General features: G+C 44.5%; 1 protein-coding gene across 34 annotated transcripts in view; it reads right to left on the bottom strand.

Moving 5' to 3' along the window:
• The window catches only part of DLG2 (discs large MAGUK scaffold protein 2), an 877737-nt gene that overhangs the window by 281653 nt on the left and 571473 nt on the right, over window positions 1–24611 (bottom strand). For 33 of the 34 annotated variants that reach the window (XM_083609628.1, XM_083609598.1, XM_083609629.1 and 30 more), the window contains one exon: window positions 4866–4919. In XM_083609628.1, the coding sequence (XP_083465754.1) occupies window positions 4866–4919 (54 nt within the window). Of the gene's footprint in view, window positions 1–4426; window positions 4446–4865; window positions 4920–24611 lie in introns of those variants that run through there. The other variant, XM_083609624.1, reaches the window with a different exon arrangement.

Raw genomic sequence — 24611 nt, 5'->3', positions numbered from 1 at the left:
TCAGTTTCAGTCCCTCTCCATTTCACATTTTTCCCACTTTCAAGTTCAGTTCTCCTCACTAGTTTGTGAATTTTGTTTTTAAAAGCTTAATGAAATGAAAACTCTCTGTGTTTACATACATGTGTGTGTGTTTGAATCTTGATTCTGTCTTCCGTGTTACTGTCCCTTCCAACTTTCTGCCATCTGAAAGTTTGATTAACATCCCTTGTACTGATATGTAATTGATATGTTTTTGTATTTTATATTTCTGTATATATTTCAAAACATTTTCATGTAAAATACTCATGGGTTCTGTATATTAAGAAGCATACAAATTATATACAGTATAATGGGGAAAATCTGTATGACTGTACATACCGGTACATTGGTGAAAATAACACCCAAAGGACATTATATTGGAAGAAAGTGTTTGCAAAAAAATAATAATGTGTATTTGGGGCAAATTGCATGCAAATATATGTATTCAGAGAAATGCACATTCTGAAGAGGCTTAAAAAATAAAATAAAAAGCAAACCAAGCATCTCAGAGTCATGGGTTCAAGGTTTATAAAATGATTGTTGTCAGAATGGAAGTTTGGCCAAGAGTAGATTAATAGAGCCAGTGGGTACTGCTAGTGACTGCCTTAATAGTTCCAGAAGAATTGCCTAGAACGTTCATTTTTGTTAGGGAGGTTCATCTCCGTAACTGATCTCCTGGATGGTTGGAGCGTTCAGAATGGACGATGCAAGCTCTGCCCCTGTTCTTGTTCCTTTGAAAATGGTGAGGTTCCTAACCATCTGGGCATGTCCACATATATTAGAAACCTGGTTCTGTAACATGCAGGGAGCCGCTAAGTGTCAAAGTTGGTCCCCGCTTTTCAAGCTCATTCTCTGTGAGTTGGAAGATGATTGGAACATCAATTGGAGGAGAAAGGGAAAAGCTGTTGCACTCAATGATTCCTGCATTGCAGGAGGTTGACTAGAAGATCCTTGTGGTCCCTTCCAACTCTATGATTCTATGATCTGGAAATGGGATGAACTGAGCTTAAAATTTGAAAATGAGTAGGTGAGGGAAGCCAAAACCGACTGATTCGCCCATCCCAGGCCAAGCTGAAACCCTAAGGCCAGACTGACTTCCTTCAGAAATCCATCCTTCTAGGCTGGCCTGAAAAGGCTTCAGCATGAAGAGTTCCTACAGGGCTTCACTCACCTCTGCTCCCTCTGTTTGAATCCAGTCCCAGTGGGCAGGAGAACAATAGTCTCCTCTTTTCCTCCTATTTTTAACCGTCAGAATAAGCCACTCTAATCCCCTTTTCTCCAGCCAAATATATACTCAATGGCAGCAGTCCTTTCAAATTTACCAGCGATAATTTATCAAGATGTTTACAAACCTGATTTAGTATCCACTCAACATAGCAGGGGAAAGCTTTCACTGCTGGGCTTTTATCAGCTACTGGGCTTTTCTCCGACCCCTCCTTGGCTCCAGCTCAGAGCTCCAGCAGATCTGAGTGCACTGCTTGTTTGTGACCAACATTTCATCTCTTTCTCCTTAAGGCATTTGCAGCTAATGCACTAGTCAAAGCAGACATCTCATTTTTATCCATCACAGGGCAGTGATTGATACGTGCCATTTTTTTCCAGAGATGTGCTGTAGTTATTTCCCCTTCTGTATCCATGCCCTCCAAGGCCTTGGATTTCTCTGATTTCTTGCAATTTATTTATATTGGCCTTGTCGTGTGTAGAATAGGGCTGCGCTGAGACCTGATCTCACCACCATATTTTTTTTTTGCTTCCTGCTCCCTCCCCACTTCCACATGGAGTGTGAAAACTTCTGGGAGATGGGAAACTAAGGGGCAGTTGTGTAAATGCTTCTGTTTACCTTATGGACACAACAAGGCAGCCAAGGGTGTCCCTTTAAAACAGGTTTGAAACATTCCATTTGCACTTGCAAGAGGCTCACTGAAGACAGACTTCTAGGCTAGCAGCTTTGCAAGGGAAGAGGATGGGGAGACAACCAGAACAATTTGGCCATGGCCTGTGACCTCATTTGCCACATCCCCAAAGGCGGATTTAGGGGAGCCTGGTCAGTTCAGTTGCACCAGGTGCAGTGAACTGAAATCTGAGACATCAAGTCTGCCACTGATATCCCCATTGGCTCCTCGCATCCCCATCAGGTCCATTGAGCACAACTTGCCACTCACTGTGGTGTGCGCATTTTTAATTTAAATTTATTATTTGTTCTAGGACAGTGGTTCTCAAACTTTTCTGGCCACCAGTCCCTTGGTTCCATAAAGTCATCCCCAGTGCCTCTACCTAACCCTATAAAAAGCAATATTCAGAATAGTGGGTTTGCACGACCCACCAAGGAAGAGAAAAACACAATAAGATTCAAAGCAGTCTCTGTTAATTGCACCTTTAGTCAAAATCCAATTAAAACTATTTAGTTTAACTAGTTCAACAAAACTTAGGAATGTGATCCAGTCAGGCCAGCTTCTCAAGGCCTGATAGTTGCTTACATCTCCAGTGCCCGCTGCCTCTTAGCGTGTGCCCCGGGCAATCCCAACCCAGGGAGTGGCTGTTCTAGGGTAAGATACAGGTAAAGGTAAAGGGACCCCTGACAGTTAAGTCCAGTCGCATACGCTCATTTGCTTTATAGGCCGAGGGAGCTGGCGTCTGTCCGCTCCGCAGACAGTTTTTCCGGGTCATGTGGCCGGCATGACTAAGCTGCTTCTGGCGCAACGGAACACTAACACCAGAGCAGCACATGGAAACGCTGTTTACCTTCCCACCGGAGTGGTACCTTTTAATCTACTTGCATTTTTTGGCGTGCTTTCAAACTGCTAGGTGGGCAGGAGCTGGGACCAAGCAACGGGAGCTCACCCCGTCGTGGGGATTCGAACCGCCAACCTTCTGATTGGCAAGCCCAAGAGGCTCAGTGGTTTAGACCACAGCACCACACGTGTTCAGGGTAAGATATAACACTAAGCAAAACACACAGTGTTTCAACAGATGCTCTCCTGCATTTGGCATTTGGCACTTCTAATTGGTCATTATCCAGGAAACTCAATCTCCTAAATTGGGGGTTGGGGAATCTGCAGCCTAGGTCATGCCCCTTCGCCAGCCATGCCTCATACTCTCCTCAAATGCTTTTGCCTGGCTGGTATGTGCCCCGGAAATATGATAACGTTCCTTGCCTGCCTGTGGGGTGGATGGAGAGACATGCATGCAGACCTGTATGTAGAGTGTGAGTAGAAATCACAGACTGTTGCCTGGCTGGAATGTAGCCTTCTCTACAATGGTAAGAGTTGCATCTGTTTTGCCACCCATTTATGCCTCAGGCCCCGCCCACCACTGAGATGTGGGTGATGGGAAAAAGGTACCCCACCTCCTTCCTTCCCCCACAATTAACCTTTTAGTCATTACAGTTTTGTCCACATTCTTAAATGCCCTCATCTGCCATCTCTCTCTGTCGTAACATAAAGGTAAAGGTAAAGGGACCCCTGACCATTAGGTCCAGTCGTGACCGACTCTGGGGTTGCAGTGCTCATCTCGCTTTATTGGCCGAGGGAGCTGGCGTACAGCTTCCGGGTCATGTGGCCAGCATGACTAAGCCGCTTCTGGCAAACCAGAGCAGTGCATGGAAATGCCGTTTACCTTCCCGCCAGAGTGGTACCTATTTATCTACTTGCACTTGACGTGCTTTCGAACTGCTAGGTTGGCAGGAGCAGGGACTGAGCAACGGGAGCTCACCCCGTCACGGGGATTTGAACCGCCGACCTTCTGATCGGCAAGTCCTAGGCTCTGTGGTTTAACCCACAGCGCCACCTGTGTCCCTTCGTAACTAGCATAGGTGGGGGCATTGTGCCAGGATCATGTTCACTTCTGAGTCGTTCAGTGGCAATCATTGTGACAAATGGTATAGACACACAGGTTTATCACAGTCCTGTGACATATGGTATAAACGCACAGATTTTTCACAAGGCACCATTTAAAATTTTGGAGTTGAAGGAAGAGAGGAGAGAAGTTGAAACAGTTGCTAGAGAGAGGGAGAAAAGGCTGCAATTTAGCTGGGGTTTTTTATGGTGGAGGCGGGCAAAAGGTAGGCTGGGGTCTACTGGTAGATCACTGAATGATTTGCAGTAGATCAGCAAGGATTTTGTCTCCCACCTGCTTGACACTTAAAACAGGGTTGAGTTTCCTCTTTTCTAAATTAGGCTGCTGAGATGAAGAAAGCTTGAAGTGAAAACCAGGAGCGGATTTTTGTGTGACAGGACTGGGAGGGTTCTGTTAAAAGAAACCTGCAAGCCTGAAGTCTGCCCACCTTTGTATTATGGCATTCTCTTCCCCTGCAGCCCCAGACATCCATTTACACAACAGCAAACCCACCAGCACTTTGCATTGTGAACTAAGGCCACACCCACACAATACAGTTAAAGCAGTATCATACCATTTCAACAGTCGTGGAGAATCCTTCAGATTGCAGGGTGTTTGTGTGTGTGTGCTGACCTCACAGAGCTACAGTTCCCAGGATTCTCCATGACTGTTGAAGGCGGTAGAAAAAGGGAGTCCCAGCACATGAGTCAGCACAATGGATAAGAAACAGCAAGCCAGTCTGCATTCCAAAATTGCAAACCAAATTAAGCAACTCTGACCCCCACTCCAATTAGTAACAGACTTTAAATTTGCAGAAGGGAAACAATTTGAACATAAAACATTTCTCTTTCTTTAAAATAAAGGGTCTTCATCCTTATTTCATAGAGAACAAAACAAATTAGCTAATAAGAGCTGAAGTGCCCATGCAACTTTACAAATTTAGAGAATCTTATCCTAATAATAATAATAATATCAATGAAATGAGAAAATTCAATTAAATCTTTTCAACTTACGTAGGGAATAGTGTCTAAAGTATCTGTGTTGACGATGATTGGGGCAGGGCTGGCCTGTGTGAGAAGAAGGAGAATAAATTAAATTAATTATACTTAATAATTCAAGGCAAAACGTGTTTCAAAAGGGTTTAAAATGTGGCCTGGATCACAGTGAGCAAGGGGAAAAAAGCAAGGCATAACAAATCAATAACTTTTTCATTTCATACACGCACAGAGTTCAAAATACCCCGACATTTTAGTTCCTGAAATATAATTAAACAACAGGCAAAAGTTTTCACTGTTTTGTTTTTATGCTGGTTTTAACATATGCATTATTTATCGCTGTAAATCACTTGGGGTTATTGCTGCAACAAAAAGCAATCGATAAGTTTGATGGTGGTGGTGATAATGCCCAATGTGGCCCCAGGTAACGTGCTCCATCAGCACAAGGACTTCCACTTGCACAACATAACTTTCCCTCTCCCTCTTCCCTTTGCCCAACCCTGAGATCTGTTCTGGGTTTGCCTCAAAACTCTAGAGCAGATTTGGGGGGTTGGGTGTGGGGTACACATGGGAAGAAAGGGGGCAGTTCAACTGCACAAACAGAAATCCTTGCGCTGACAGAATGCATTAGTTGGAGACGACCCAATGAAGCTACACATCACCCAAATTGCATGCTGTCCCATTTAGATCAACCTTAGGAAATCTGCTAGGTCCAGTTTCCAATGCCCACTTATCTGCAGCCTTCCTTTTTCATTCTGTTTATTTACATCTTCCGCTCAGCTGCCCTCCTTTTCGCTCTCATTTCCTTCTGCCCCTGGTCCTCACCCGTGCTATAAGCATTTGTTTTCATATTATTTTAACCCAACAGCCTGCACACCACCCCCATAACCTGACTAAAGACCCCCTTTCCTCCAGGCAGATCTTTTCCCTCTCTCCAATTTAATACGAAGCAAATGCTTCCAGCTGGGATGTTTTACTACCCTGCAGATAGGACAGCTGACAGTTGCGGTGACAGATTGGAATCCTGATAAGATAGATGGAGCCCTACCGCTGGGACAAAACTAGTGCAGGCAGTCTTTTAAAAAGTGGGAGACAAATAGCTTTTGGCTTGCTTTCTGGGAAAGGAGGGGAGGGCTGGTGGGGGCGGGGGATAAAAACTATAGCGAATATTGCAAATTCAAGCAAACAACCTGACCACCGCTATTCATCCATGTCAGCTCTGAATGGCAGATGCAAATATAAACAGCGACTTTTCATATATAAATATATTTTTTAAAAGGTCTGTAAAATAACTCTGTGTGTGTGTGTGTGTGTGTGTGAACCCTTCTCACATGCATTCTAAAAAGAAAAAGGGGAGAAAACCCCCTACTGATTTATAGCTGCATGCAATGTACCATTCATAATAGGTGCAAAGTACGCATGTTTTGTCCTCTGATGCCAGTTCCCTATGTACCAAACGTATCTTAGCCCTCTGGACAAGCATCAGATATATCAGCTTCTACAACAGGGGTATAAATGACCACAGGCAGACAGTTTTGGACCCATCATAGATGACATAAAAACAAAGAGCATGTGTATGTTCTTTTTGTTAATATACCAGAGTGGTGGAGACGAGAAGCAGATAGTCCCTTTGGCTGCCATGAATAACAGTTCAAAATGCCTGTAAGGTATTTAGGAACATCAGAGAGGTTTCCTTATGCCAGAATCAGTCTGCTTCTCCAGCTAGCCCAGTATTGTAAGAACACGAGAAGAGATTCCTGGACCAGGCCAGTGGCCGACCTAGTCCAGCATCCTGTCACCACAGTGGCCAACCAGCTGCTTGTGGGAAGTATACAAGCAAGACCCGAGCAGAAGAGCACTCTGTTTCTCCATTTATTGATCCCTGTGCCACCACTTTATTTCTCGCTGCCACCACCCAGGCCCTACCTGGTACAATACTGAGTCCAGTCAGGTTTAAATTGGAACATAAACTTCTGTTTATTTATTGCAGTTTAACAAGCGTGTGGTTTCATAAACGGTATCAGTCAATTACATTCATGGGGTGCCTATCCAGACCTATAACTTCCGCTAGCTGCTCTCCCTCAGTAAACCACCTCTCAGATATTTACTTGTCTTCCTAGCTCCTAACTGTTCCTGACTCAGCTTATTTCGCGACACTAACTCAACCTACCCACAGACTCTATCCCAATTCACTCCCACTCCAATCAACCACCCAACTCCCAACAAACTCCACTTTCGCCCCTCCCAGGGCTGGTTTTATAGTGTCTCTAACTCCACCCCCTGGGTTCTGATTTGGTAACTTGTTTAACTATTTCACCTCCAGCACTCTCATATGTTAACGTCACAGTGGCCCCCAGTGACTGATTTTCAGAAGTATACAGCCTCTGACCATTGGACAGAGCATCTTTGGTCCCCATCAGCTGTTGCCCAATAGCAGCCTTCACATCAGGCTGCAGTAGAGGAGGGAAGAGATGAGAGGCAAGGTCACTTCATTGGCACAATTAAGCGGCCAGCACCTTTGGGCACCTTCCCCCCCCCCTTGAACCTTCTCACCCCATCTTGTCATTAGAATGACTTGTAACTGAGACCTACGACCTGAGTTTTCTTATTTCTTTCTCCTCTCCAATCCATTTTCTTCTTATGCTACATTTTTTCTTAGATTGGAAGCCTGAAGGCAGGGGCTATCTTTTTTAAAAGTGCTTTGTCAACTTTTCTGGGAGCCTCCCTTGGCCAGGATACATATTCTTTAAATAAGAGCAGGATACATATTCTTTAAATAAAAATCTGCAGAGTCACAGGCCAAGATCCTTCTACCGTCTGAGACCTGAAGCTTTTTGGTAGGGTTGAACAACTTGGGAGTTGCTGCAACATTAAACTGCAGATAACAGACTTGGATAACAGCCAAGACTGGATTGGAGTCAGGGGAAGGTGCGCTGGTAAAAAGACAGTTGGAAAAATATATATGCACAAATAAAGCTGTATTCAACGGTCAAAAGGATATATGAGGTCTGACATGATTGAGAATCGTACAACCAGGGACGGAGAATTTCAAAGCGTTAAAATTGAGATATGGAAATAACGAGGAGGGGCAAGACTGAGATGTGGAGATATGCTTCAGAGGTCCAGACTATGGGGCTCCCCGAGAAATCAACAATTATAATTTGGATTATAATTTGGTCTTTTTTATTTTAGTTTTTCATTTTAATTGGATTATGATTTTTTACAGTGGTACCTCTGGATGCAAATGGGATCCGTTCTGGAGCCTCGTTTGCATCCTGAAGCGAACGCAACCCGCGTCCGCATGTCTGCGCATGCGCAGGTCGTGATTCACCAATTACACGCATGCGCATGATGTCATTTTGAGTGTCTGTGCATGCGCGAGTGGCGAAACCCAGAAACAACGCGCTCCATTACTTCTGGGTCACCGCGGTTCGCAACCCAAAAATATTCATCCTGAAGCTACTTCAACCCGAGGTATTGGAAAATGAATAAAAATGATTTTTAAAAAAATGAACATGGGACCTTCTGCACTGAAAGATGGTCTTTCTCTCTCTCACCTTAGCTCCAAGACACTTTTCTCTGGCACCAAAGCATGTGGCAATAACGCAGGTGAGGGCATTGGTGGCCGGTGCCAATTGGGACCGATAGGATAAAAGGTATGGAGCCCAACACTAGGTGGAGCCAGAGGCCAATGGCAGGAAGGTCCAAGTAATTCTAGTCTTGTCTTCATCCTTCTGCCTGCTGAGTTCTACATGGGCAACACTGATACCAACGGAGAGGAAGTACAGGCAGGCAAAGGCACTAGCTGAGGGTAGACTGGAGTTGATGGGACAGTTCCATACTAGTCCTTGTGAACTAAGCTGTACTGGGTGGGGTTCAGCTCTCCTCACACATGAGCCCCTTTGGATAAAAAAAAGGGAAAACACTTATATTTCATGGATGGAAAAGGCAGATGAAAAACAAATGTGGTTGCCCCCATTATGTCTAATTTGGCACTAACTTACAGCAGCTAAGCCCAATTACTGAAAGTATGTCACAAACTCTGTTTGAATCAAAGATTATCACAACGTAGCCCAGGCAAAGCCTTCAAGGGCAATATTATTGTTTCAGTCCCTTTGGAATAGGCAACTTGTGGCTTCCCTGCTTTTTAACTTTCATTCTGCATGTTTACATTATCTCTGCCCCCTTGCATTTTTAAAGAACAAATCAATGAATTGCATATTACCCAGCAATAATGGAACGAGGGAACAGTTCCACACACAAAAAAAGACTGTAATTATCAAGCAGATTTGTCCCTTTCCTGACATTTCTTGACGGCAGCTTGAAATTAGCAGTGATTCATATACATGATAGAGAAGCAAGCTTGAATCTGATCCACCAAAGGACGGCATAAATGTCAAACGAGAGCCACTGCAGATTGTGAACAAATGTGTCATGTACCTAGAATTTCAATTTGCAAAACATAATCTATTTTATTGAGTTTTTAGTGCTCATCCCTGCTGGATGGAGACACTTTACATTAAGTGAGTCTGCACAGAAACTGAGCCAACATTCAATATAGCTGGGATATTACGAGAAAAGAAATTAACATTAAATCAGTGATTATCATAATGGCTTGTATAACATGCTCATGTTTAGAATACTGTCTGCGAGAGGTCCCTATGTCCCTTCACCTGTTGTTGAGCTCCAAGTCCCATCAGTCCCAACCCCCAGAGCCATTGGTCAGGGATGATGGGAGTTGTGGTCTAACAACATCTAGAGGGCCACAGCATAGGTTCCTTGCCTATGTAGTAGAAACAACTTGAACCAACTATGGCTCTGCTACTGAAATTTGACTTAGTATGGTATAGTGGTTAGAGCAGGCTTCCTCTACCTCGGCCCTCCAGATGTTTTGAGACTACAATTCCCATCATTCCTGACCACTGGTCCTGCTAGCTAAGGATCATGGGAGTTGTAGGCCAAAAACATCTGGAGGGCTGAGGTTGAGGAAGTCTGGGTTAGAGTGTCAGACCAGGCAGAATCCGAGACCTGGGAGAAGAGTTGCTGGAAGAAGACTGGAAGAAATTTAAAGACTATCTTCAGAAATACTGTAAAATTAATGAATGTTAAAATGATGTTGGATTGAAAATAAGTGGCATTAGCAACAAAGTTAATAAGAATATGCAAAAATGAATTGATAATGGATGAAAATATAGAGTTATAATATGTTAAGATACAGAGTTAAGATAAATGAAAGAGGGTAAGGATTTGCTGATTTGATTATTTAAATGGGAATATAAAAAGGGGAGGTGTGAGGAGGCCAAGGAAATAAGCTAATGAGTTCAAAGTTACAAAAAACGGATTTGTTTTTAATTCTTTTTTTAGCTATTTGTCTTTTGTCTTTTGTATTTTTATTCATCTTTATTCATCTTTTTTCTTTTTCATGTATTTCTCTATGTTCTTTTTTTTGTATCCTTTTCTTATTATATGACCTTTTTTCATTTTGTAAACTTATGTTTTTGTGAAACTTCAATAAATATCTTTTTTTTAAAAAAAATAGACTGTCAGACCAGGAACTTGAGGGACCAGGGTTCAAATCCGCACTTGGCCAGGAAGCTCACTCGGGTGACCTTGGGCCAGTCCCTGCCTCTCAACCTAACCTCCATCGCAGGGTTGTTGTGACGATTAAATGAGAAGGGAGAGAACTATGTATGCTGCCTTGAGTTCCCTGGAGAAAAAGTGGGATAAAAATGCAGACTCCGCTAACCCAGAAATAGTACCTTGGGTTAAGAACTTTGCTTCAGGGTGAGAACAGAAATCGTGCTCCGGTGGCGCGGCGGCAGCGGGAGGCCCCCTTAGCTAAAGTGGTGCTTCAGGTTAAGAACAGTTTCAGGTTAAGAACGGACCTCCGGAACGAATTAAGTACTTAACCCAAGGTACCACTGTACATGGCAAATAGAAGGGGAAGAAATGGAGGCAGTGAGAGATTTTACTTTCTTGGGCTCCATGATCACTGCAGATGGTGACAGCAGTCACGAAATTAAAAGACGCATGCTCCTTGGGAGAAAGGTGATGGCAAACCTAGACAGCACCTTAAAAAGCAGAGACATCACCTTGCCAACAAAGGTCCGTAATAGTTAAAGCCATGGTTTTCCCGGTAGTGATGTATGGAAGTGAGAGCTGGACCATAAAAAAGGCTGATCGCCGAAGAATTGATGCTTTTGAATTATGGTGCTGGAGGAGACTCTTGAGAGTCCCATGGACTGCAAGAAGATGAAACCGATCCATTCTGAAGGAAATCAGCCCTGAGTGCTCACTGGAAGGACAGATCGTGAAGCTGAGGCTCCAATAATTTGGCCACCTCATGAGAAGAGAAGACTCCCTGGAAAAGACCCTGATGTTGGGAAAGATGGAGGACACAAGGAGAAGGGGACGACAGAGGACGAGATGGTTGGACAGTGTTCTCGAAGCTACCAGCATGAGTCTGACCAAACTGCGGGAGGCAGTGGAAGACAGGAGTGCCTGGCATGCTCTGGTACATGGGGTCACGAAGAGTCGGACACGACTAAATGACTAAACAACAACAACAACAACAACAACCACTGTACATAAACAGCTTGGCAGACCTGAGCTTTCTCACACTGACAGAACGTATGTGTTCTGTACATCGCATCTCCTGCACAAGGTAGAGTCATGTGTGTACCCCACGCACCTCATGTGCAACATGCGAAACTGCAAACATGTGAAAGAAGAGTTTGCATGCACATGAATGAGCATCATTCCTGCAGCACACTACGTACAGACCCTGCACAACTGGGCAAAGTACATACTGCCCCATAGTTACCCATGCTGAGGACCAAACTACCATGGAAGCTTGGTGGTTTCACGCATCGTGGCATTTCGTTCTAGAAATCACACACAACACTGTATTCTGCAAGCAATGGAAAACAAGTACTTACTTCCTCCTCGCCACCCACAAGAAGCCTATGCACAATCTAGGTCTACTGCATATTTTTGACCCTAAAATGTGCTTCTTAAGAAATTGGCTTCATTCCCAAAATCGAAAGCTTATTGAAGGTTGATCCTACATTGTCCCACAATATGTCCATTTGAAAACAGGCTCAAGCAGTTGAGGCAATTCACACCTGCCCAGTGACATGGGTGTATGCCAAGAGCACTCTCCCCAGGGTGGAAAAGGCACTGATAATCTAATCAAGCAGTGGGTTTTCCAATGCATATCAAGTCACCACATCTCCCCTTGTGGACAGCAGGATCTAGAATCAATCTAGATTGAAAGGAACCTATTGAGGATGAGCACAGACTATTCCACAGTGAGAAAAATTACATTTTTTTTGTGTGTGCTACAAATGGGCTAGTGTGTACACAAAAGAATTCCAGCATTCAGGAAATAATTACTTCCAACCCAAATAATTAAAAACTGATTTTTCATTTGCTTGCAAGTGCTTTTTTAAAAAGATGTTCAGTCTGATGTAGCAAATATTTCAGCCCAGTTGTCTAAAATTACCAGGAACGTTATCGCTTCTGACATAAATCCATTATTGAAGTGATCAATTTGTAATGTTCTTGCACTCTGTTCAATATTTTGTTTCACTCTTCAGACCTTTCATGATTTGTTATGGCAATAAAATGATGCGTTATTTAGAACAATCGAGCTGATGAATGCACAGCAACGGAAGAATACTTAAATCATGTTAAAGCCTCAATCCCTAACATGCTCTGAGCATTTTCTAACAACAGCCACTGCCACCGAGGAATCGCAGCAATTTACTTCTCAACATTTTAAAGCCAAGTGTTTGAAAATGGTTATAAATATTGTGACATTCCTGATTAGAAGCAAAGAAAAAATATTTTGGCACACACCATCCCTCCTATGCAGGAAGTTCATGGCGCTGGGTGAGCAGCAGGAGATATCTGTACCAGTGGCCAGTTACACCACCTCCATTCCATGGCAAGTCCTAATCTGGTCTTATGGGGATGTGGTTATGGGGTGCATACCAGGTATTTGAAAGATGTGCACTGGGTGAAAGGCAAACTGGATAATTTTATTTGCAGCACAGAGCTATGGGGCCCTACCTGTCGGTGCAAAACCTGCCAGTTTCAGTTTCTCATTCTTTACTCCACATTTCTGCAGCAAATGGCAATTTTCAAACAAACAAATCTTCATGAACATGCCTCTGCATTGTAGTATAAATTTCTCCGAATAGTCACAATGTTTCCTGATATACAAACCTTCTTGCAACCAATTTCCCCAACACGATGCATTTTTGTACGCAGTTTTCACGTATATACGCATTTTAATGCACATTCTACCATAATGCACATTGTTCGGACAGACAACTGAATCTCAGATTTTGGAAAACTGTGGATTTTGATGGATTGCTGTGTTTTGCATTATGTATTGTTTCAAGAAATGTGAATTAGGTGGGTTTGCATTAAAATGCAAAGAAAACAGAATCCCTACCCTTTATCTCTAGTAGTGAAGACATTTTTGTGGTCTTCAGAGTGCCTCTACAGAGGCAGACAGAAAAAAGGAAGCAGTTCTGTCATCACACACACACACATACACCCCGCCTGGGAAAAGTTCACCAAAAAAAAGTCTCTGGGAGAGAAGGCAAACCTTTCACCTCAATTCCCTCCCCCTTGATGGAAAAGAACTGTAGCTCCATGGAAGATCATCCACCTTCCATGAAGAAGGTTCTTGGTTCAATCCCCAACATCTTCAGGTAGGGCTTGCCTGAGACCCTGGAGGGCTGCTGCCAGTCAGAATAGACAATACTTGGCTAGATGGACCAATGGTCTGACTCGGTATAAGGCAGCTTCCTATAGTCCTGTGTGATTCCCCAGGGCTGAGGAGAGTCACTGGGCTGGACTTGTCACCTGCATATTTCCATCTTCTCTTGTGACATGCCCTGTTCCTTTCTCTTTCAGTCTCACCTTATTGTCCCTCTTTGCCCTTTCTCCAGCTGCTTCTCTCTGCCTCCCTCTCCTGCTTACAAGAGGATGCCGGGTTTTATTCTTGGAGCTGGAGACTCCCACCCTCCGGATGAGTCTTTATTCCCTGCGGTCATTCAGCAGTTCTGCCTTTTTACCATCTACAGCCATTTCTGGATTGACATAGCTTGGCCACTGTAGTCCTGGCACTGGTAACTATAAGACTGGATTATTGCAGTGTGCTCCATGCAGGGCTCCCACTGGGCTTTGTTCAGAACCTGCAACTGGTGATAAAGGCAGCAGGAAGGTTGCTGAGTGGGGCATCCTGGCAACACTATATAATAGCTGCCAAGGGACCTGCACTAGCTGCTAATATGTTAGTGGGACTATTCAAGGTTTTGCATTTAAAGTCCTAAACAACTTGGGATTAGGTTTCCTAGAGGACCACCTAACCCCACCTCACTCTGTTTGAGAACTGTGCTCTTCGAAAACGCACATAGTTTGAACTAGCAACAGGGCTTTTAGTGTTGCAGTTTCAGCCTTCTGGAATTAGTTGCTGGCTGAAATTAAAGTGCTTACAATGTTGATATTCAGGCAGAGATTGAAGACATTTTGTGTTTAAGAAGGCTTTCCCTGAAGTGTGACCCAGTCATTTTACAGACTATTAAAGGGACAATTGTAGAAATGGTCTTATTGCTTTTGATTTACCAAGTCTATAATCGTTTTATCTTGTTTTGTGTTACTGAACATCTCTTTGGGAGATTCCGGCTGTGAAACAGTTCATAAATCTGCAAATAATCTTTATTTTTTTAAAAAAGAAATTGCAGTGCAGTGGAAGAAGCTTTTTTCTTCTTCTTCTTCTCTTGCCAGCCAGGATGGTTTCTTAAAAGGCAAATTTCACCCTGCTTTCTGTCTGATGGCCTTGGCTGTGTCACATGATCAGAGCTCGTTGCTGGTTGGCTACACTATTCAGTCTTTGCCTCCTATAGGAAAATCCAGAAGTCTCACACTTACCTGAATCACACGTGTGGGCTGTTCATCGGATCCTCCCTGCTCCAAGCGGCCACTTACCCCCTAGTGGCTAGTACGCCAATCCATTGTGCCCGTTGTTTTCGCTAGGTAGCTTGCCTCAAAAGTAACGTAATCAAAAGTACCATTGGTTTAATGAGCTCACCTTGCCAACAAAGGTCCGTATAGTTCAAGCTATGGTTTTCCCAGTAGTGATGTATGGAAGTGAGAGCTGGACCATAAAGAAGGCTGATCGCCGAAGAATTGATGCTTTTGAATTATGGTGCTGGAGGAGACTCTTGAGAGTCTCATGGACTGCAAGAAGATCAAACCTATCCATTCTGAAGGAAATCAGCCCTGAGTGCTCACTGGAAGGACAGATCCTGAAGCTGAGGCTCCAATACTTTGGCCACCTCGTGAGAAGAGAAGACTCCCTGGAAAAGTCCCCGATGTTGGGAAAGATTGAGGACACAGGGAGAAGGGGACGACAGAGGACGAGATGGTTGGACAGTGTTCTCGAAGCTACCAGCATGAGTCTGACCAAACTGCGGGAGGCAGTGGAAGACAGGAGTGCCTGGCGTGCTCTGGTCCATGGGGTCACGAAGAGTCGGTCACGACTAAACGACTAAACAACAACAACAACAATATGTCAGATGTTGCAGGGCTCGGACTAGGTACTGCTCCTGTGGTACAAACTCTGCATCTCAGATGAGAATCCCTCAGAGCACTCCCATCTTTGCCAGCGCCTTCTGTCAGGAGTTTGAGTATAACTTTTGACGCCTCCTTTTCTATGGAGGTTCAGGTTGCAACTGCGGCAAAGGCGGCATTTTTCCACATCCGCCGTGCTAAACAGCTGGTCCCTTACCTTTCTCGCCCTGATCTTGCCACAGTGATCCATGCGGTGGTCACCTCCAGGCTTGACTACTGTAACTCGCTCTATGCAGGGCTGCCCTTGAAGCTGACCCAGAAACCCCAGCGGGTGCAGAACACCACAGTGAGGCTCCTTACAAGGTCATCGCCGTGGGACCACATTCATTCAGTGCTACACCAGCTGCACTGGCTCCTGGTGGAGTACAGGGTCAGGTTTAAAGTGCTGGTTTTAACCTTTAAAGCCCTATACGGCCTAGGACCCTCGTACTTATGGGACCACCTCTCCTGGTACGCCCTGGGGAGGACCTTATGGTCCACAAACAAAAATACTTTGGAGGTCCCAGGACTCAAGGAGGTTAGACTGGCCTCAACCAGGGCCAGAGCCTTTTCAGTCCTGGCCCCGGTTTGGTGGAACGCTCTGTCGCAAGAGACCAGATCTCTGTAAGATCTGACATCTTTCCCCAGGGCCTGCAAGATGGAACTGTTCCACCAGGCCTTTGGTCCGGGCCCAGTCTGACCCCTTCCTTCTTCCTTCTTCCCTCTTTCTCTGGGTCCCGTATGTAAGTGGCCTCCTGGCTCTTTCTATGGGACCAGCACGGTTGGCCGGGCCTGGTGAACATTTAATATTCCTTACAGTTGTGATTCATGGGTTCCCACTTAATTGCATTTTGATTTTAAATGTGATTTTGAACTGTATTTTAATCAATCATTGGATTTTGTATGTTTAATGTATTATATATTTGGTGTTAGCTACTCTGAGCCCGGTCTTGGCTGGGGAGGGCGTGGTATAAATAATTTATTTTTATTATTATTATTAGGCACATAGATCTGCTTCTCCTTGGCCCCGCCCCTCTCCTCAGTTTCCATGTTGGCTGCAATTGTGTGCCAGCAGAAGAGACTTCTATTCTTCCTCAGTCAGCACAAAAATGCATGAATTGCAGCTGCGGCACCCTAATCTGGGCTTTGATCCTGGTGTGGAGTGTATGGGGGCTTTAACACTTTGCTCCTAGCTGCAATCCGGATGGGCCACTTTTACCTGCAATATGCTTTTTTGGGGGGGGGACACTCCCTTTCACTCCAACGGGACACCCACCCACCCCACGCAAATAACAAATGCAAAGGGTTGCACAGTTGCAGCAAAGGGTTAAACTCTTCTTACTCCTCTGCCCCCACAAGGCCTGATCCAGATCAGCCCCCCCCCCACTTGCAATTTGCATTGGGGAAAAGGAACTCCCATTGGCACAAGAGTCACCGACCAACCAACCAACCAACCAACCAACCACCTCCTCTGCTCAGGGTATATCATTACCTATTTTCATTATTATTATTTTTTTGCTGCTAGCAGCTAATCCTGCAAGGAAGCCAGTAATTAGCCCCAGCCCTACAGCAGGGCATCAATTACTCATGTTCAGTTTTGACATATCCACAACTTCACACCTATCCGTAAGATATTCTGTGTGAACTCCACGTGGGCTAAAAGACACAAAGCCTCTTTTCAGGAGACATCTGAATGAAGGGAGATGGTGGGAGGAGGAGGAGAAAGGTTTCTTACATTCCCTTCCTCATGTTTGAAGAGAGAATAGAGGCCTTGCAAAGATTATTATCCCTATATATCTGTGCTGGGTTTTTTCTTTCTTTTTTCTTTTGGTAGGCTGAAGCAAAGAAATACGAAACATCAATACAGGGTTGTGGAACCAAAGGCTGTGTCTCCCTTACAGGCAACTTTCTGTGGCTGCAGGTTAGTGGTTGGTTGGTCAAGAGTTATCTCTTTAACCTTTGCCCAGGAGGCTAGCCATGGAACAGTCAGAATTTTCCACATGCGCATTTCTCAATCTAGGCATGCTTGAGTCACTATTATATTTCCAGGACACATTCCAGCCCTCCTCTGCACTAAACAGTTAGAGAGGTATCATACCACTTCAAACAGTCATGGCTTCCCCCCAAGGAATGCTGGGAAATGTAGTTAGTTAAGGGTGCTGAGAGCTGTTAGGGGACCCTTATCCCCCTCAGAGAGCTGCAATTCCCAGAGCTGTTTAACAGTCAATCCTTCTTCCCAGGGAACTCTGGGAATTGTAGATTTGTGGGGGGGATTATTTATTTATTTATTTATTTATTATTTCATAAAAATTATACACCACTTGATTGTGTGTGTGTGTGTGTTTTAAAAAAGCAACCACCCTCAAAGCGGTTTACAAAGAAAATAAAACAGTAACATTATCAATTAAACACCCCCCCAAAAAACAACAACTCTGTAAATCATTCAGCAGTAAACTAAAATGGTTTAAAACATGCACTGACATTCTACAGGTCTGGGTAAGGGCCCCTGACCATTAGGTCCAGTCGTGGCCAACTCTGGGGTTGCGGCGCTCATCTCGCTTTATTGGCCGAGGGAGCCGGCGTACAGCTTCCGGGTCATGTGGCCAGCATGACTAAGCCGCTTCTGGCGAACCAGAGCAGCGCACGGAAACGCCGTTTACCTTCCCGCCAGAGCGGTACCTATTTATCTACTTGCACTTTGACGTGCTTTCGAACTGCTAGGTTGGCAGGAGCTGGGACCGAACAACGGGAGCTCACCCCGTCGCGGGGATTTGAACCGCCGACCTTCTGATCGGCAAGTCCTAGTCTCTGTGGCTTAACCCACAGCGCCACCCGCGTCCCGGTAGGCTTGTCAAAACAAAAGAAAAAAAAATGTTCTAAGCAGGTACTGAAATGAGTACAGCATAGGGGTATCTCAACAACACGCAGCACCCTAAACAGAATAAAGTTCCCAGGATTCTTTGGGAGTGGTTGGGAAGCCATGACTATTTAAAGTGGCATGGTACTGATTAGCTGGGTCAGGAAACACTGGAGCAGAGCCAGTGTGGGATTGGTCTGGACAGAAGGGGTGTGGTCTGGGGAGGAGACATGACTTAGGGAAAGTCCTGAGGGCCAGAAAGAGGGGAATGGAGGGCCGCATTTGGTTCCTAGTCCTGAGATCAGCCAAATTCTGTGTTAATAGATTTCCATTCTAAAAAGCAGGGGGAAATAAGAATAAAATTGTAAGAAGCCAAAGGGCAAAACAAGATGTTAAGCTGATGTAAAATACTGAAGATGTTGAGATTTGCGTCTGGAAATACCTGGCTTTAATTCCACTTCTTCCACGCACTCAGTGTGCTTCTCTCTCCCCCCCTTTCTTTAAAAGCATTTCTAAATTACTTACAATTTCAAAAATCTCAAAGCAATGTGCACTAGTTTCAATATGAAGGCAATATCCATTAAAACAAAAATGCATCCGAAAATCAATAAAGCAGTATAAAAAACCTGAGAGCATATAAAAGCAAATAAAACACATTGAGAGAATTCATTCACATAAGAGATGTTCTAATCTTATGGGTTGGGGGAAGCCTGGGCAAAAGGACAAGTCTTTACAAGATATCTGAAGCAACTGGTGGCTGTTGCTTCACATCTGGCCAAGGGCAAAGCACTCCAGGAGCAAAGGACACTCCATAGGCATGATTCCTCCTACATGCACCTGCAACATGGGAATAATTGCACCAGCCTATCTTACAGGGTTGTTATGGAATCATAGAATAACAGAACTGGAAGGGACCCTGAGGGTCTTCTCGTCCAACCCCCTGCAATGCAGGAATCTCAACTAAAGATGGCCATCCAACCTCTGCTTAAAAACCTCCAAGGAAGGAGAGCCCACATGACCTTCCATTCCACTGTCAAACAGTTCTATTAGAAAGTTCTTACTGATGTTAAGTCAGAATCTCCTTTCTTGTAGCTTGGTTTGGGTCCCAGCCTCCACTGCTGGAGAAAGCAAACTCACTCCATCTTCCATGTGACAGCCCTTGAGGTATTTGAAGATGGCTATTGTATTTGACAGGAGTGCCTGGTGTGCTCTGGTCCATGGGGTCACGAAGAGTCAGACACGACGGAACGACTAAACAACAACAACATTGTAGCACAGAGTTGGTCCGCCAACACCTGGTGCCTGAAACTGTAGAGCACATCCTTGGGAATCTTGCCACCTTCCATTCTGTGGACATGACCAAACCAGCATTGACGTCGCTGAGGCAGGAGTACAAATATACTGGGCTTGACAGAGCACATCTTTGTTTGAGACTCTGTCCTGCCACATGATGCCCAAAATGTTCCCGAAGCACCACATATGGAACCGAAATAGTGCAGTGAGAGAGGTTGTTGTGTCAGTGCACCCAACTTTGCCTATGTACTGAAACAGGCATGTGATGGCTTCAAGGCGTGTTTGGTTCACAACCCCATCTGAATTTATTGCACTACCACTAGTAGTGGCCTGTGAGATGGTGTGGGTATGGCTTTTTGATACAGCAAGTCACTACCACAAACTCACACCCTTGATCAGAGTTACCAAAATGTAGCATGACGTCACCTATGCCTGATAATCCCTGGCTAATATTTGCAGCAGGGATTGGGAACCTCAGACCTGAGGGACACACATGGCCCACCAAACCTCCAGGTCACATGCCCTCTGCAGCCACACCCCTCACTGCTCCTGCTTTGTCCCTTTTGCCAGTATGGAATGTGTCCCTGGCTTCTGATAATGCTTCTAGCTTATGTACCTTAAGGTCTCTGCGTCTCTCTGTGTAGAAACAACCAGATTGTAGTAAGGTAACATTTGCATGCATTGCTCCACCTCCTTTTGCCTCTGGCCCCATCCACCCCTGACAAGTGGCCCCTGGAATGTTGCCAGGAAGGACATGTGGCCCTCAAGTTCACAATGTCTGCCACCCTGCAGACTACATCTTGAAGTAGATTACCTCCTCAGCTTTTAAAGCAGCTCTTCAGCTATGGATTAACCCAACCCAACACATGACAATGGGGGGGGGGAGATGTAGCTGCCCCTCAACTCTAGGTAATGCTGCTTTGGGAAGTTGAAAATCTTAAATCTCTGCAAAGATAACTTTTTAAAGCACAATATGTTGTAGCGACTGCCATTAACCTTTGCGGTGGCGTTAGAAACACAAGAGTTTCAGGCCAGGAATTCTAAATGAGATTCTGAAAGCCCTCTTGTCAAGTTACTCTCAGAGATAAACCAGTGAATTTAAAAAAATAAAAAATAAATAAAATTCTGAGCTGATGAATCTGTGAAGAAGTGAAGATAAGCTGCCACTTTTGATTGTATTTTTACGAGCTATTCATCTTTTCAGCTCGTCTGCGGCATGTCTTATTGCATGAGTGAACAAAGTGAAACCTTTCATAAAAAAAGAGAATTCCCTCTCTGCATAATGAGTAGTGCTCAGTCTCATTTCGTTTGAAAGTGCTTTCAGTTTTTTAAATTCTTTTTTTCCTTCCCCCCCCCCTTTCTTTTTGGTCTTGTTAAGGATATGAAACACAATTGCCGAGCAAATGTAATGCTGAATCGGTGGCTGGCTTTTACACAATTGGCTTTGATGAATTGCGACGGGTTTCCAGTTTTAAAGACATGACAAAGTCGGGCTTGTTCATCACTTTTCATTATTTGTTTGCCATTCTCCTGCGCGATGGCAGGGCCCAGTTGTTCTCTGTGCCCATCTGTTTGGGTGGGGCAACATTAGTGAGAAACACAGGAAAGTCGGGTCTTCTAATATCAGGCCCCCAATGGGTGCCATTTCAGAGGAAAGAGATGCCTAGGGGACAGTGAAGGAAAAGTGAGACTCAGTATGTGGGAGGCACCTGTATGCATGTGCTTGTGTTGAACTGCAGTTTCCAACAATCAGGCTTCACCACAGGGAAAGGGAACCTATGACCCTCCAAATGTTGTTGAACTATAACTCCCATCATCCCTGACCATTCCCCATGCTGGCTAAGACTGATGAGAGCTGTATGTCTGGAGGGATATGTGTTCTCCATTACTGCTCTGGTGGCATACTGCCAGTGCTGTTTTTACACCACAAGAATTGCAGTGGTTGAGGGCACCATCTACGCCAATGGTTCTCAAAGGATGCGGCATGCCACACTGGTGTGGCAGGAGAGGATAATAATAATAATAATAATAATAATAATAATAATAATAATAATTATTATTATTATTTATTATTTATACCCCACCCATCTGGCTGGGTTTCCCCAGCCACTCTGGGCGGCTTTCAACTGAATATTAAAAACAATACAGCGTCAAACATTAAAAACTTCCCTAAACAGGGCCACCTTCAGTTGTCGTTTAAAAGTAAAATAGTTGCTTATTGCCTTCACATCTGCTGGGAGGGCGTTCCACAGGGCAGGCACCACTACCGAGAACGCCCTCTGCCTGGTTCCCTGTAACTTGGCTTCTCGCAGCGAGGGAACCGCCAGAAGGCCCTCGGCGCTGGACCTCAGTATCCGGGCTGGATGATGGGGGTGGAGACACTCCTTCAGGTATACAGGACTGAGGCTGTTTAGGGCTTTAAAGGTCAGCACCAACACTTTGAATTGTGCTCAGAAACGTACTGGGAGCCAATGAAGATCTTTTAGGACCAGTGCTATATGGTCTCGGTGGCCACTCCCAGTCACCAGTCTAGTTGCTGCATTCTGGATTAATTGCAGTTTCTGAGTCACCTTCAAAGGTCGCCCCAGGTAGAGCGCATTGCAGTAGTCCAAGCGGGATGGCAAGTGTGGCAGGAAGATTCAAGGACAATCCATATTACCTTTTCTGAATGGTTCATGATCTTAGGTCGCTGCATTGCGTTGTGCTTCCTGGATGTCCCATCATAACATTACCAAGCAGTTGTGTGTTTTATGTTATAAAGCAAGCACTGGTAGCAGTTGTCTCTTTTTCTTTTCCAATGCATTCCTTATCAAGAAGAAATATGGTGTGGTATGAGTGAAGTGTTATTCCAAAAGCACGGCTTGCTTCTCAGTCCCCAGTACCTTGGGTGGAATTCAACTGAACTTTACTCAGAGTAGATTTATTGAAATTAATGGCCCTAAATCCATTCATTACAATATGGGCCAGCTCCGTGAAAAGCTTAGACAAATGCCACCGCTCCTTATTGCTTGCATGATGGCGCTATCTATACACCTGTTTCCAATCATTCCTGATTACTGTCCTAGGCTTGCCTGGTTTGACTATACTCCCTGCTTCCGTACCATCTGCTCTTGGACTGATGCTCTGGGAGTCTCTGTATTGGGCCAGATAGCTGGGTCTAGCTCAACTGGACGGCCACCCAGTTCCCTCCAGGGCCCCAGAATCTGATTGCCTGGAATCTGATTTTTGCCGAAGCCTGATAGTAAGACCAAATGCCCACTTTTGGAACGTGCAGCGCTATGCCAATTATACGTGTAATTATTTCTCAGGGAGTTTCATACTTTTGGCCAGTTCACTGGCTCCATATACTGACTACTGCAATATGCAGCTAGCAGGCTGGAAGTTGATTGCGTGGAATATGTGCAGTGCTGTTTATATTCAACTAGAGTCAGAACACGTAGGCTAGCGGTGGCCAGTCCTATCCAAGACAGCACTAGCCATGCATAGGTGGAAGGTAATTGTAGGCTTCATAAAGCCCAAAGGCTTGCAGTACTTTAAAAAATAATAAGGGGGGGGGGGACCCAATCCAGAAATAATCAAAAACAGCCCAATGGGGACTGAGCATTCTCAGTAGGCACAGAATGCTGACCAACTGCTGAAGTGGGAGAGGATGGAAAACTGGAAGAAAGGGAATGGAATCCAATAATGGTATCTTGGATTCTGAATCAAGAGTAGCCTATGTGGGTCCTTGCAAAGCATACTAATACGTAACTGAAAAGCTCAGTCATATCCATAGTTGATATCAAATGCATCAAAGCAAACTTACAAAGAAAACAAAAGTGAAAAGCTCAGCCACCTCCATAACTGATATCGAAGGCATCAGAGCAAACTAATTTAATTAAATGTGATGAAACAGACAATGCTCGCAAAGAGGCAGTTGCTCACCTTGCAGTCAAGTGGAAAAGGCCGAAATACTTTGCCTTTGTTTAGGAAAAGAAATCAGATGAGCTCTTTCCGCAGGAATACCAAAAGACCACTTTGGCTGCATCTTTCAGAAGCAACATAGTGGGAGAACAAAGCCTCTAGCTAGGTGTTTCTAAGGTGTCAGCCACACTTGTTGCGCCATTTCCCCCCGGGAAAACCTGCTATTTACCATTGAATCAAATGTCAATTGGGTTTTCTCCAGATTGATGTTTGCTCCAATTTAGTGCTAAAGAGTTGGTATTCTGGGGGGAAGTAGTGGGGCAAAGGCAAAGGCACTTGGATCCCAGAAAGCATGTGAAAAGCAGAAAACCGCTTGGACCCATGCTTTCAACGCACGGGACGAGTAGAATTGTGGATCTAAGCCCTCTGAGGACTGGAAGAAGAAGTGAAGCCAAAACTGAAGAGCATCAAATTCTCTCGTTCTGATCTCACTGCTTTCATCATTGGAAATTCCCACAACATGGAAATAAACTGAGTGCCTAGTCATTAATCTGTGTCCCATTGGGAGGGATGATTGCTACAGAAATCTGCTGGTGTACACAAAATGTTCCTTTTCCCTCTCCCCATCTCATCTTTTTTTCCCTTTTCTTTTTTTGGCAGAAAGTAGCAGCGACTTAAACTAATTTGCAAAGTGTTAGCCCTAGATGACTCTAAATCAATTTGATGCTTTAATCTGGATAAACACAGTTCTTAATACATTCCACTACACAGGATGACAGCCACATTTCCCCCATTAAGGAACCCATGAGAAACATGGCTGAAATGAGTGTAAACCAAATTCCGGATATTGTCAATATTGAACTACTTCTGATGCAGGGTCTTTCCTGCATTTGCCCCAGGGATATGCGGAGGTATAAAAGAAACCATGTAACTGTCTCACGTTCTCCTAGCATCACTGAGTGGCTTAAAAAAAAAGCAACAACAACAAAAAGATTGAGCCAAGGCTATTGATTGATTACCATTACTGCTAAATCTTTAAACTTGTGTTGGGTTGCTTTTAATGGCTTTTGCTTATGGGTTTATGA

This window comes from Podarcis filfolensis (assembly GCF_964270895.1).
Source record: "Podarcis filfolensis genome assembly, chromosome: 4".
Taxonomy (NCBI): domain Eukaryota; kingdom Metazoa; phylum Chordata; class Lepidosauria; order Squamata; family Lacertidae; genus Podarcis; species Podarcis filfolensis.
Note: the sequence above shows the minus strand (reverse complement) of the source record. Positions and strands in the feature narration are given on the sequence as shown.